The sequence below is a fragment of the Periplaneta americana genome, chromosome 16 (genome assembly GCF_040183065.1).
Source record: "Periplaneta americana isolate PAMFEO1 chromosome 16, P.americana_PAMFEO1_priV1, whole genome shotgun sequence".
Lineage (NCBI taxonomy): Eukaryota > Metazoa > Arthropoda > Insecta > Blattodea > Blattidae > Periplaneta > Periplaneta americana.
In genome coordinates, this window is record NC_091132.1 from 22,844,415 (window position 1) to 22,859,818 (window position 15,404).

The window sequence follows — 15,404 nt, forward strand, 5'->3', positions numbered from 1 at the left end:
AAAATCAAAGTTCGGATTCGTTCCGTTATCATTTAAGACATTCTAGATGGCAAAACATGTATGTGCCAATAGCTTCAATGCATATTATGACACTTTTCCTCTAAACTCTGAAAATGGCACTTCAATTTTATTTTTACTTAAAGTCTTCAAAACACGAGTTCTTGGCAATAAAGCAATTAACTCTCTTCCTCTCCAATATTTCTCACACACACTGGGTTTAGAGGAAAGGGCTGGATATTGCTGAAGAGGATGTGATCCACTTCTTTCTGAAGATTGCAAAACAGACAAAGTGTGAAGAAATAATTCCAATTTTGTCCTGTGAGTAATCGAAAGGATAGGCTACAAGGATACTTTTCCTTGGATAATCAGGAATTGTCTTCGAAATATTGAATACTTTTATTTCTGTGTACATTAACAAATTACAGTTTAACTTGCATATTTAAAAAAGATCAATAAAAAATATATAACTGTAGAAATATATATTTATGCAAGATGTAACAACTTTTTATTTTATCTACCCAGTCTTTATTTAAATTTCATATTACAACAAATAATACAGTGCTTACTAAAAGAATAACATCTCACAAACTTATTTTTAGATGCTATTCTTACACGTTTCCGTTTTTCTGCTATTTGTCTACTTTGCCTAAACGCACAAGAGGCTACCTTTTGGTAGACTTCTAGATTATAGTTCAGGCTTCAACAGGAATGGTGTAACTGACGCATCTGCAGCAGAGCTTCCACAAAGAGGACATTCATACTTTTCATCTGCAAGGATATTTGCCTGTCAAGGAAGAAAGAACAACAAATAATATGAATACAATTGAGTTCTTTGGCGACGACTATAAGCAAAAGTTTTTTTCTTCCTCATTATTCCTCATAATGAAATAGTCGGCAAATCATGTTTCCTTGCCATATACGATAGTGTTATTTGAGAATTAGCATCGACATCCCTTATTATTTTCACTTTCTGTTCGATAGTTAATTTCTTCCATATATTCACCATTATACCGATGCATAAACATACAAAAAACAAACTTGGAAATAGGATCCACACAAGAAAAGCAAGCAAAGCAACCACTCTGTGTCAGACCATAAAAAACTATAAAGAATAATGGCGCTACATTACTATTGACTGAGATGCACTATCGAATATGCTGGTATTATTGATTATTGCGCTAAACTGGAGAATTCCCACGGTACCTTTGAACCATGCCATTACGTTTAGCACCAAATTTAAGTAAATACACAATCTTGCCAACATAAGAACACGACGTTGGTGTGTGGCATCATTGGAGGGAGAAATTTGTTTCTTTTCTCTCTCTACCTCCTTCGTTCTGAACATTACTGAGAGATAGCACCACTGTTAGCTACAAGATATATTTGCGCAAATATATTGAAGTAGATTACGTGACCTATTACGTGACTTAGATGAGAGTCTCGAGACAAAACAGTTTTGCTATATTTCTTTCTTTTTTTTTTTTTTATTAAATGTTAAGCACAGGAACGCCATTTCGTAATTTTATTTAAGAAACAAGCCAAACAAATTATCTTTGCATCAAAAACGGATGCTCCCTGGACCAAATTATCGTTGTTATAATTGTTTGAATGCAACAGAAGCCATAAGTCTTGCACTTGACTAATTGAGTGAATTATTTAAGAATATAGTCGCGAATTTTACTACCACCATTTCGATTGTGTTTTGTTTGGCACGGCTCGGTACGGCCTGGTGACTAGTGGCCAGCGAGTAACGTCAACTATCGACATTGCTCTGCTGTGGGTATTATCCAGTTGTTCCGATTATTGAAAGTTGAGGTGATATTTCGGAATTCATTATCACAAAATTCAGTTGAAAAGTATTCCTTAAAAGCTGGGTTTTCCTTAAATCGGATTGCCTTAAAAGTGGGAATTAATTACATAATAATTATGGTAATTTCGCTGGGACTTAACACATTATTCCTTGAAAACGAGCAATATTAAAATGGGGTTTTACTGTAGATGTATGAGAGGCAAAATTCTTTTAGATAAAATTAAATGATATTATTCTGGCTTTCATGTACTTGGAAATTAGATTGCAAAATGAAACATCAGTTTTGAGTGACGTTGCAGGAAAAAGATAATGGAAAACAAACGAAGCTGAAATGTTATGTGAATATGTTTAATACTGTCGTATGTTTGTACTGTCCATTAAAGCAAGATAAAATACTGGACGAAAGTTCAGTTTGAAAATGAACTCAATGAGTGTCGTAGTTCTCTCTCCTCTCTCTAAACACAGGGGAGTGAAAGAAAGAGAGGGAGAGACTTAAAAATATACATAATTAAAATGACAAATGCGTAACTAACCTTGACGCAGTAGAAGCAAAATATATGACCACAACCAAAGTGATGTGGAAGGACTGGATTCTCATTACATTCAGCACATTTCGTGCTTGAGGTAAAATTGGCTTTCTTCTTGTCACTGTTTGCTTTCTTCCACGAGAAAAGATTTGTGACCCTTCGTTTCAAAACATGATAATTCACAAGGGGCACTGCAAATACAAGAAGTTCCTGCAAACAGTTTAAGATAATGAATATTAAAAAATATCTGCAAGAGCATTTGTATATTCTTGTAATCATACATGACCATACCTAAATACCAGACTTCTATGCATTTGTATATTTTGTTTGTGGCTGCAAAACGGTATTTGTCCAATACAGGGGGGAGAGCCATTAATCCTTCCCATTGAAGGCCTTAAGGAACCAACCTGGACAAATACCCAATGTCCCATCCCTACCTTCCCGTGGTGCAGCTGTTAGTAAGCATAATTTTACAATATATTATTTTAATGTACCGAAGTACATCCAGTGTGGCTTAGTGGATAAAGCATCAGCATGTAGAGCTGAAAACCCAGGTTCAAATCCCGGCGCCAGCGAGAATTTTTCTCCGTGCCATTACTCTTTCACAGTATGATGACGCAGAATATCTGCATGGAAATATCATATGTACTTCGGTACATTAAAATAATATATGATATGCGTAAATCACTTCGTGATTTAAGATGGCACTTACTCCATCGGATCCCGGCCAACTAGTCACTCATAACGAGTGCACCTCAGCACATGTGCGGACTTCGGTCCTACGTTCATAGACATCTATGACGTAGTGCAGAGGGCGGCCACTAGAGGGAACCCAAGAGTTGGAGCTTAATTTGAGACGATTCTGTCCAACGCCACGGTGGTATCCAGTATGGCTTAGTGGATAAAGCTTCAGCACGTAGAGCTGAAAACCCGGGTTCAAATCCTGGCGCTGGAGAGAATTTTTCTCCGTTCCATTACTCTTTCATAGTATAATTTTACAAGCTGAACTAAAGGGAGGGGCTACTCATCAATTAGCACTGGTCAGCTTGATGAGTTATTGACCGAATTTGGTATAATTTTCCTCTATTCAATACCTAATTCCCTCTTTACCCTTTCCTATCCAGTCCTCTGACTGAACTCTTACTTTCTTCGACCCCGACAGCATTAGAGCATTCGAGGCCTAGGGGGTTCATTTCACTTTCCTTCCTACCCTTCCTACTTTTCTGTTTCTAGTGCTGACCTGCTATGGCACTAAAATCGTCCTCCAGTGGCTTAAGGAGGGAAAGCTGGTGATCAACAAGATCTCCCAACTAGGTCCAGTGGACCCGTCGACCAACAGCAGGTGTGGTCCTCCAGACATTCTGGGGGTTGTGTCTGAATGAAGTAGCCACCAAAACTTTAAAATATGTTGTTCATTTAAATCGGCTACAACTTGCATATTTTCTCTATATCAGTCTCCTAACTGTCCATTGTGCAACTCAAATCAAGAAATGGATTCAGAACATCTCAAAATCTGTGCGTCAGTGGCTAACCATGACAATATCTTTGAAAAATATTGGAGTGCAAGAGGTCAAATGACTTTATTGTCAAACGCCTGGCATTAGAAAACAACAACAACATATTTTGTTTGTGTATACGAGAGGGAAGGAGCAGAGAACTCATTTTACAAAGCAAATAATTGGAACTGTGGGTAAAATCCAAGATCTAGTCACTATTTTTCTGGATCAATTGGAGAACGATGATGCAATATATGAGCCGTTCAGAGCAGAAGTGGTGTAAGTCAAAAATGGGTAATGAGGGTTAAAGTAAACATTCTGTAAAATACAGCGCAAAGTAGCAATTAATATTCAATTTATTTAAACTATTAGTAGTCAGTGGATAGCAAGAAGGACATATTAATTGCTATTCTTTGCACTGTATTTTACAGAATTTTTACTTTAAACCTCATTACCCAATTTTGACTTCACCACTTTTGCACTGAACGGCTCATATGACATCGCGCAGGATGCTAATACTTGAAATTATGAATAAAGTCGACACCCTCACTACTCCCTCTTTTCCTTCTCCCACCCTACATCACTTCACTACCCTCCTCTTTTTCATATATTTTTTCTACTTCTATCTTTCACCATCTATCTAGTTTATTCTATTCTACAAACCACTTCATATTAAATTGAAATACATAACTTACCTTCGAATATGCCGGAATTCGATCCTAGAACCTTTTGTGTAGTAAACCACCATCATAGCCATTATGCTACGAGTTCGTTGATAAACAACCACTTAAAAATTATACTTAGACACAATTAACATAAAATACTTCCAAACGCATTAAATATACAACTCTGTTATTATATAATGAAACTGAATTCATTAGTTTGCTACTAATTTTCTTACATTAAAATATAACAAATAGATCACAAACTATTTAACTTGTATTATATAAAAAAGTAATTTAATAAATATCCGAAAGATGGCGTTACTCCACTTATCCACTATCAATTGTCTTATATACGTACATTAAATAGATTCACTTTTGACTACTCCATTTAGTATTTTATTAATCTTATAATGGCCAGTACATCAAATATACATGTACCTGACGCATCACAGAAAACCATAAACTTCCGCGAATTATGCAAAACCATCGACAGAGATAACGAAAGTAGTATTATTTTTTTAGTTATTTAACGACGCTGTATCAACTACTAGGTTATTTAGCGTCAATGAGATTGATGATAGCAAAAAATGGTATTTGGCGAGATGAGGTCAAGGATTCGCCGTAGATTATCTGGCATTCACCTTACGGTTGGGGAAAACCTCGGAAAAAACCCAATCAGGTAATCAGCCCAAGCTGGGATCGAACCCGCGCCCAAGCGCAACTTCAGTGGCAGGCAAGTGCCTTAACCAACTGAGCCGTGCCGGTGGACGAAAGTAGTGTAAATTGGTGCAACGAACAAGGATTAATTCCAGATAAACACCAAATAACTTTTACTAATTGTGGTGCTGCTGCAGAAAAAGTAGTATGGCAAATAAGTTCTAAATATAAAATTTTTCCATTCTGCCTTAAATGTAAGCAGCGTAAAACAGTGTACAATAACAACAAACACGTGTTCGAAAACTGTAAAATCAGCATCTTTCGAAGGTTAGCATTAGTTTATGATAGTCACTATGAATATTCATTCATAATATAAAGCGTACAGTAAGGAATATATTCAACTTACAATGAATCCGTGCCACAGAAGTTCCCGAGTCATATAATTGTAACCAACACTACGATCTCGGCCTGGAGGAGCTATAGATACAGGTTGAAGTCTCAATATTCGATCCACTAACTGTGGGTATTTTCCTTCCGTCAGGAATACCAATAAGTTTATCAAACTTGCAACTTGAATGGTAATATCTGCCCAATGAAACACAAGTTTCACCTGAAACCAAAGTATAGCAGTTATAATAATAATAATAATAATAATAATAATAATAATAATAATAATAATAATAATAATAATCCGAGGCACGACAGCCCATGAAGGACCAACCAACCAGCTGTGGATGTGAGGCTGCTGGCCTCACATCCACATGCCGAAGCAGAGGTGGACGATCATCCAACCAGAATGGAGATATCGTGTGGTTAACACGATGATCCTCCCAGCCGTTATAGCTGCTTTCGTAACTAGAAATAATAATAATAATAATAATAATAATAATAGTAATAGTCATTGTCATTATTTCTATTACATTGCAGAGGAGAAATAAGTGTGTTGCACAAACTATACCTATGATCACATGTAATAAACTTTACCTGTATACTATATTTTTTTCAGCACTATATGCTTTTAAGTACATCAGCTGCTTGTCTATGCGGATGACGTGAATATGTTAGGAGTAAATCCACAAATGATTAGGGAAAACACGAGGATTTTACTGGAAGCAAGTAAAGAAATAGGTTTGGAAGTAAATCCTGAAAAGACAAAGTATATGATTATGTCTCGTGACGGGAATGGTGTGCGAAATGGCAATATAAAAATTGGAAATTTATCTTTCGAAGAGATGGAGAAGTTCAAATATCTTGGAGCAACAGTAACAAATATAAATGATACTCGGGGAGGAAATTAAACACAGAATAAATATGGGAAATGCCTGTTATTATTCAGTTGAGAAGCTTTTATCATCCAGTCTGCTGTCCAAAAATCTGAAAATTAGAATTTATAAAACAATTATATTACCGGTTGTTCTTTATGGTCGTGAAACTTTGACTCTCACGTTGAGAGAGGAACATAGGTTAAGATGTTTGAGAATAAGGTTCTCAGGAAAATATTTGGGGCTAAGAGGGATGAAGTTACAGGAGAATGGAGAAAGTTACACAACACAGAACTGCAAGCATTGTATTCTTCACCTGACATAATTAGGAACATTAAATCCAGACGTTTGAGATGGGCAGGGCATGTAGCATATATGGGCGAATCCAGAAATGCATATAGAGTGTTAGTTGGGAGGCCAGAGAGAAAAAGACCTCTAGGGAGGCCGAGACGTAGATGGGAAGATAATACAAAAATGGATTTAAGGGAGGTGGGATATGATGATAGAGAATGGATTGATCTTGCTCAGGATAGGGACCGATGGCGGGCTTATGTGAGGGCGGCAATGAACCTCCGGGTTCCTTAAAAGCCAGTAAGTAAGTAAGAATATGCTTTTAAGTTTCTTATTTATAACTTGACAGTATTTCAATTTTCCTAAGGTTTGGAAGGTTTTATATATAAAGAGATAGCAAACCTCTGACCGAGAATGAATTGTGGAGTTGTGCTTGTTTGTGTATGTCACAATGATAGGAGCACTAGCTATTATGCAAATGGTACTGTTGAAATCAGCAACTCAAATACAGAGTCCTCCATACAAGTGCAGTCATGGTAATTTTTTCTTTGCCATACGCCCCACCCCTTGTTTTCTTCCTTGAAATGTATTTTATTCTTCTCTATCTCTCCGACTGTCATTTAATGATTTTTTTAATATTAAAGACGAGGTAAAGGAATTGTTTTGCTTTACATTTTTTAATTATACAACAAGTTTGATTTAAAGAATACACAAGTAACACTACCGTAGATGCACACTTGTCTCGATGAATCTTTGAGTGTGTATTTGCAGGACTTCCTGTTTTTCAATCATTATTTTATATAATTCTGGATTCCAGTGCTGCAAAGGTGGAAAATTTTTGTTTATGAACATCAAACAAAATACATTAGGAACAGCAAGAGATGATCTAAGATCTGTACAGATCTCCGCGTACAAAACTTAGGCAACCATATGTCATATGGTTCAATACAGATAAGATTTTCTTTTCCCCATACAATTAATTAAAAAAATTGTAGGTTCCCATATGATGTATGGCCTCCATGACAGCACTGCTCCATACATAATATGATGCTTCCCTCACATAGTGAACACAGCGGAATTTTCTGTTATATGCCTTCCAGTTACTGCTAAATCAGCTATAATTTCTATGATACTAACTTTAGTTTCTAAAACCTGGTTAGTGAGTAAATGTTTGTGAGCAACTTAAGAATGAATACAAGTGCAACTTAATCACAAGAGGATGTTCAAAGTGCCCTCCTTTTGCTTCAATACATTTCTGAAGTCTCCAAAGATTGTTCTGAAAAACTCGATTTTCTAATCTCTGCTTGCAAAACATTCGAAATTATTTGTCGGATATTTTCTTACACTTTTTGTATAATTTAAAACTACAAAAACATGCTGCAATATGCTATACACCATTCTCAAAGAATTACAAAAAGCACAATAGCTTGCACTACACTATGCATGAATGTGTAATCCCTTGAGTGTTCTCAAACAATAGCTTTCACTACACTATGCACGAAAGAGTAATTGCTACAGTGTTCTCAATCAGAAAAAACACAATATCTTGCACTACACTATACACGAATGAGTAATCCCTTCAGTGTCCTCACACAATTAAGAAAAGAAAAAACACAATAGCTTGTACTAAGTTACGTAACTCATGAATGAGTTTAACCTTTTCAGTAGATCACAACAGACTTAAATCAATTGCATATATGCAATGCCCGACAAACGCCATTGAACTTTGGCACATACAAGTGCACTATGGAAGGCAACATTTCTGTACATCCAGTGATGTCATATATGCAGGATTCTATTCAGAAATGGGCGAAATGGTCCAATACCGTGGCCACAGAGAAGTCCAGACCTGACACATTGGACTTCTTCTTTTGGGAACTGGCGAAAAATATTGTGTATAATGAGTAAATCAGAGATTTACGTCATCTCAAGAACAGAAACACTGAAGCAACTGTACGAATTACACCAGATGTTTCTGATAGCATGTGCTGAAATATAAAAAAAATTAGCAGACCAAATGTCAATGTGAACAACTCCACCGGGCATGAGCTTCAGCTCTTTCGGGTGTTATATATATGTCAGCTATATGTCATAGAAGGAAATAAATTATTATTATTATTATTATTATTATTATTATTATTATTATTAAGTTGTCTATGCTGCTTTACATTATTAACTTACATTCGAAAAAAAAAAAAACATCTGTGATCTCAAAATTATATTCTCCCATTGAGAGCTGACATTATTAGATTCAGAACTTGATGCCCTTTGATGCTGAAGGGCTCTAGGCTAACCTAATTCTACTTCAGATTTCATCTACCACCTAAATGTTGAAAGATAACATATCGTAGCCTTCTACACGAAGAGATGTAAGTCAAAGGTATATAATTTACCTTTATATGTAAACTACAAAACCAGCACATTTCTAAAATATACTTTGTTACGTCTCTTCGTTTAAAAGGTGATGATATGATATCAAAAGTGCACATGCAGGCACAGATGATAGCACATAAGAATAGCCACTCATGTAGTAAGTAAAGCATAGTAGAACCTGTCTTTCCACAAACTTACTAAATATGGAAGATTCATTTTCAAAACAAAACAATAACAAAAGAAATTTTTATTCTTACTTTTTCAGACAGACTGGCATCTCTTGTAGAAGTTGAAATTTCATGTGAGCGCTGCTTCAGGTACTTCGAACCAATTGTTAGTAATGCGAAAAGGTAGACCTTCCTTTTATTGTATTTCCCTCCATATCTGACACTCAAAAGCTGCTGACCAAAAGTGCTATACACTTTATCCACCGATAACTGAAACAATATAAAGTGATACATATATTTAATTTACTGATTGAATGACTTACAGTCTGTTCTGTTTGGGAATACACAAAATCGCTACAAAAATTATATCAGGAGTGACACAAACTGATAAACTTATCAGAAGTGCCCTCAAACAAATTCTACAGCTCCTAACGGACACGCCAGACCATATGATTGATTCAGATATGAAGTGTAAAGGTCTTGGTCTCTTCAAAGCAGAGTGGGAAGCCCATCTTCAGCACGCCAATACTTGTCGCGTCCTCGCACTGTCAGCCAATCCCTACGTCACAGCCACTCGAGATCTCTTTATTGAAAGCACCGAATGCATCAAATCTTTGCAGTTAACCGAGACATCTGACGTAATTAAAGACCCACGAACCAGTTTGTATGACGCTCGACGTATGAGGAAAAAACTGCGAGAAAAGGAATTAGAGGCGTGAGCTAAGCTACCTCAGAAAGGTCTTGGTGTAGAGCTATACAGCGAGTTTACTCCGGCGAATTCCTGGATACGACATCGTGAAGGCCTAACCTCTAGCGAGTGGCACGAAGCTATTAAAATGACTGCACACGTGTCTTCCGTACGTTCCCTTCCGGGCAGGACTCGGGACAACATCCTCTGTCGGCGATGCCACAGAGAGCCAGAAACACTTGCACATGTCCTGGGCTCTTGTCGGTATGGTGAAGTACTCCGTAACTCACGACACCATAGAATTCGTTCGATGATCGCCGAACAGTTTAGATCAATAAATTTTCAAGTGTTCGAAGAAGTTCACGGACTGGCAGACAATGGCAGTACAAGAATAGATATGATTGCCATCCCGCTAAATAACAATGACTACATCATCGATCCCACCGTTAGATTTGAAAAACAAAAGAGCCAACCTGAAGATGTAAATAGGGAAAAAAACGACATCTATGTACGTACCGTTCCATATTTCATGGACAAATATGGTCTACAACAAATTGAAGTAATAGGCCTTATGGTTGGAGCGCACGGAACTATTCCCGGTTTCTTCTTCCAGACCTGGCAACGTTTCGGCCTACAGAGGAAGGCAAATGATGACATCGTTCTTGCAGTTCTGAGAGAATCAGTATTTATACAACCATCTCTACGGTCAACAATGATCTTCAACTAATTAATTAGTAGCTACTTATTTATTCAGTCATTTCTTGTCGTTGTTGTAAGACTCCCTTCAACTTAAACATATGTATATTATTTATACTTCCAACTGCCTATTGCTCAATATGCTCTGTCTTTGTGGCAGCCCGTTAATACAGGGAGCTGTTATTGTTTAGATAAATAAATAAATAAATAATTACGACTTCTTTGTGAACTATAAGTCTAGAAGCTAAATCTGAGTATGTATGGATGATCATGTCAGCATATATGGCTATGCTACATGCGTCATATTACCTAAATCTCACCCTTATTACATGAAACGTGTTAAGGCAGTATGCGGTCCTCAGAATGAATCACTTTCGTTCTTTGTACACAGCTGCAAAAGGAATACCACATGGACATGGTGTTGCAGCAGGATGGAGCACCAGCTCATTGAGGGAAAGAAGTTCGTGATTTTCTGAATAACATTTGACATCAACTGGTGCGGTTGTAGTGGGTCATGTATGGCAATGCATAGTAACCAGGGATATCTATGATCTCGAAGCATCAATGGCATTTGGTGAGATAAGGCCGAGGATTCACCATGTGCTTACATGTTAGTTTGTGGAAAACCTCATAAGGTGCAAATCGAAACTGTGCCTGAACGCAGCTTCAGACAGCAAGCAAACACACTACTGTCTGAGCTACACCAGTGGCTGTTCTTTCTTGCAATATACAATATGCTACCTATCTATTATTTAATTGTTAGAAGTTATACATTATTCTTTAGAGCAGACGTCTCAATAGGGCCTTCTCTGAGCACTTCCTCCTCTCTCTCTTTTTTTTAATGTAGGAGTGGAACAAGATGCGGGAGCAGTTCGTGTATCTCTGGATGATGTCATTGACCGCGATGTTTGAATAGACATCTGTAACCGCTACGATTTTGTCTCCATCTCCGAGGAAAGAATGTCCTTATTACAGCAAATGTATGAACAAACAAAAGCTTTCACAGGGAAAGCGAAATTGTGGGAATTGCAAGTTTCAGTGGATAACTGTTACCACTTTATTAATCTAAAATTATTACCTAATTTGAATCAAGACCAGTATAACAAATATAATGAAGTACTGAAGGACTTGAGGAGATAATTTGAGAGGACATATCATAAGGATACGTACCTTAACAATCAACAAGTTATAATTGTAATTTAATTGAATTTTATTTTATTAAATATAGTATGAACTTAAAAAAGAGAGATACCAAAAACCACTGACTAGAAATGAAGTATTTTGTTTTTTAGTCAACTGTCCGAAGACAGGTCTGAACCTCACATGTGATATCAAAAAGGCACCACTTATGAGGCAACTAGGCCAGGAGATAATGGGATAGGGTAGCCAGTTCCTTGTGCTCAAATAATTACGTAACATGTATGGTTCTTCATGCTTCAGATGTCTTCTTTTTACTCATAATATATAATTAGAAAATACATTTATTATTATTATTATTATTATTATTATTATTATTATTCCTTCCGAAAACAACAGTCTATTTTGACAGTACAACTCAAAAGTGCCGCGTTGTAGAATTTCTCCTGCAACAGTTACAACTTAGCTCACTCATGCTTGTAACATAAATCAACGATCGGCTATCTTCGGGTATTGTGCTTATCTCTTCAGCTGACTACGCTATCTACATTTGCTCTGTGTAGCAACTTTTATGTGTTGGCCTTGAGACGCCTGCTTTAGAGTGGTCTTAGATAGATGAGAACTGAAAGAAATAACACATCAGATTTTTAACGAAACATTTTAAATATTGAACAATGTACAACAGTTATAACTTATTTTGAAAGATCGACAATAAAACTTCAGAAGAGTATAGGCTCAATGGAATACCTATACCAAATAACACTTCTTTAACCAAGCATAAAATTTAAATACTTTGAAGAAATTTCTCTTAACTTAAAATTACATTTAATTCATCATCATCATCATCATCATCATCATAAGCTTATGTCTATACATGAATAAATGCTAAGATACTAAGATTACATTATAGATTATTTGGAAGGGGTGCTGAAGGGGGTACGGGGATTCCAGAAGGGGTGCACAAGCCGTCTCTTGCACCCCCCCGGTGCCGCTCCTACTTTTGAGATTACAAAAAATTACTTGACTTCTGTGAGCAAATGCAGACAAATGTCTAATCTTCTTATCTGAATGCACAGCAAATGATTTCACGAAAATAAACTACACTCAGGAATATCACGGTAACATGTTATAAAACTTAATGCTGTAAAACACATAGTAGGCCGGCCTATTATGGAAATCTACGAGTCATCTGCATGACATTATTAAACTAACAGGAGGTGCAAGAATCAAACTTTAATCGTGTCAATTGATAAATTACCTCATTCAAAGTTATAAAAAGGGCTCAACTTGTTTCTAGGAGTAGTAATAAGGAAACAGTCCAGCAGTTAATTAATCCAATTACTCACTTATAACATTTATGTACACGCACACCAACCTTCCAAACAATGAATCTCAGGAGTGCATCAATTTCTGCTTCCCATCTACCAAGAAATCCAGCTGTCGTGTATCTAGAAACATTGGTTACTTGACTTTTCAGAATATTCACAATCTCATCATCCAGTTCAACAGCATCCAACTGAAAAAAAAAAAAAATATATATATATATATATACTGTATAATACAACTTAAATTAGAAAACACTTTTCCTTTATGGCTGTTGATTTTCTGCCTTTCCAAATGGAAACATTTATGCTTACATTCTAAATAGTAATGGTCATATACAACATTACATTGGCCATATAGCCTACATCATCGTTGATTTTATGAAATCTCCTACGTGACAGTAGGCCTACAGAGCATATTTTTTTTTTCATGAGGAAGAAAAAAGTAATTGGATATCAATAGGCCTACGTAAGAAAATTAGATACTTCAGTAAAAAAACATTAGTGAATACGATGGACATCAATAATATCATCGAGAATCAGTGTAGGCCTACTAATACCTAATTTTTTCTTTCTTTCTCCTGAAAAATTATTTTTTGTACTGTCACTGAGTAGGTCCGGGGTTCGATCCCAGGTGGTGACAGAATTTTTTCTCGTTGCCAAACTTTCAGAACGGCCCCGAGGTTCACTCAGCCTCCTATAAAATTGAGTACCGGGTCTTTCCCGGGGGTAAAAGACGGTCAGAGCGTGGTGCCGACCACACCACCTCATTCTAGTACCGAGGTCATGGAAAGCATGGGGCTCTACCTCCGTGCCCCCCCCCCAAGTGCCTTCATGGCATGTTATGGGGATACCTTTACCTTTTTTTATTGTCACTGAGTAAGTTTCATAAGATTAATGACGACTCGTCTCCCAATTTGGCCGAGATATATGACAAGGTTGGTGGGTTAGTTGAGGGGATATTTAAATGACGTGAGGCTAAGGAATGTGGAAAGGTTTCAATGATTTAAGTAAGTTTTCTCTCCCGAGTGTAGTATGGGAGGGAGACATCCAAGTTCCATTGACTAATAAACTTGCGGTAGGCCGTGTTTCATTAATGTCATCTTTACTAACCTGTGTAACTCTTGGTACGTATCTTTCATTTGATTCCATGTTCGCCCTATCGCTATTAACATCTCTACAACTTACTTTCGTTTTCAATTTTACACCTCTCTACATTTCTGCTAGGCCTATGTAATTGAAATCATCTGAGTCTATACTGTTAGGATATAATAGAACACAGAACACCGGTGAATGCTGCTGCTTCTTCTTACTGAAAAAATATAAAGTATAATTATTGTATATAGGCCTATTATAAGAATCACTGAAATTTTATACAATAACTTGTACTAAACTCTACTATTATTCACGCTTCAACGAAACGGATACAGTAACCCCCATTCACCACTCAGCCATAACAGACTGTCACTGTGCCCTGTCCCCCCCCCCCATGCCCATACCACAGTCCAGTGTCGCCAACTCAATTCTTAAAAATCCGCTATCAAACAGTGCAGACATCACTAAATTATTACATTGTCAATGTAAAATGATGCTACTTTGCCGATCTGAGTGCTAAAAATTTGATCACACTAAACTAGTACGGAAAAAAACCATCGGATCTAGCGCGAAATACTCTGAATTGGCGACACAATACATTGTGGTACGCTACTCAGCAACAAAGTCGCCAACTCTATCAGGTTCAAGCTGAGAGGATTAGCAATGGGGCCAACAAAAAAAATTAAAATTTAACGGTTTGCAAGAATTGTACAATGGTGTTATTTCGCGCAAAAAATATGACCTCCTAAAAGCATTTTTAACAGAGCTGCAAAGGCTTTTTTTCTAGCATATATATTTGCAGGCCTTCGCATGATACAAACTGCTATGCAAGGGGGCATACGCAAGGGGGGAGGGGGGGAGCATACCGGGTTTGAAAACCTCTCCCTCTGAACTTTGGGGTTTTGCCTCAACCAATTGAAGCAGAATTGCTGGGTATCATTCGGCGTTGGACCTCGGACTCATTTCGCCATCATTAATTCACTTATCATCCATACCATAGCCCAGATTAAGTTTACGGTATGGCATGCTGTACTTGTACAAGAGCATAGCCGTTTGGCTACCCATCGTTCATTGAATAGGAGTGGTAAGCACAACAAGCCTCAGGCTGCAATGCAAGCCCTTGGGTCCCTCCTCTGTACGAGAAAAAAAAAATATATATATAATTATTGTGTAAGTGTAATAATCACACGAGCATTTTTTATTATACAAAACACTAGT

General features: G+C 37.0%; 1 protein-coding gene across 1 annotated transcript; it reads right to left on the reverse strand.

Moving 5' to 3' along the window:
* Positions 1-381: 381 nt before the first annotated feature.
* Pex2 (peroxin 2) lies at positions 382-14,555 on the reverse strand. Its single transcript, XM_069849305.1, has 6 exons — positions 14,205-14,555; positions 13,145-13,285; positions 9,339-9,518; positions 5,562-5,765; positions 2,344-2,547; positions 382-784 (listed from the first exon to the last, which is right to left on the reverse strand). Exons 1-6 carry the CDS (start codon positions 14,241-14,243, stop codon positions 686-688), a joined length of 867 nt encoding a protein of 288 aa, XP_069705406.1. The 5' UTR covers positions 14,244-14,555; the 3' UTR covers positions 382-685.
* Between the last annotated feature and the right edge of the window lie 849 nt (positions 14,556-15,404).

Bases quoted from the DNA above. Each gene is read 5' to 3' on its own strand.
- Pex2 (XM_069849305.1), bottom strand. From the start codon at position 14,243: ATGGAATCAAATGAAAGATACGTACCAAGAGTTACACAG. The intron at 9,519-13,144 runs GTTGGTGTGCGT...ATATTGTTTCAG, and splicing joins TGAGATTCATTGTTTGGAAG to TTATCGGTGGATAAAGTGTA. The intron at 2,548-5,561 runs GTAAGTTGAATA...AACTGTTTGCAG, and splicing joins TTCTGTGGCACGGATTCATT to GAACTTCTTGTATTTGCAGT.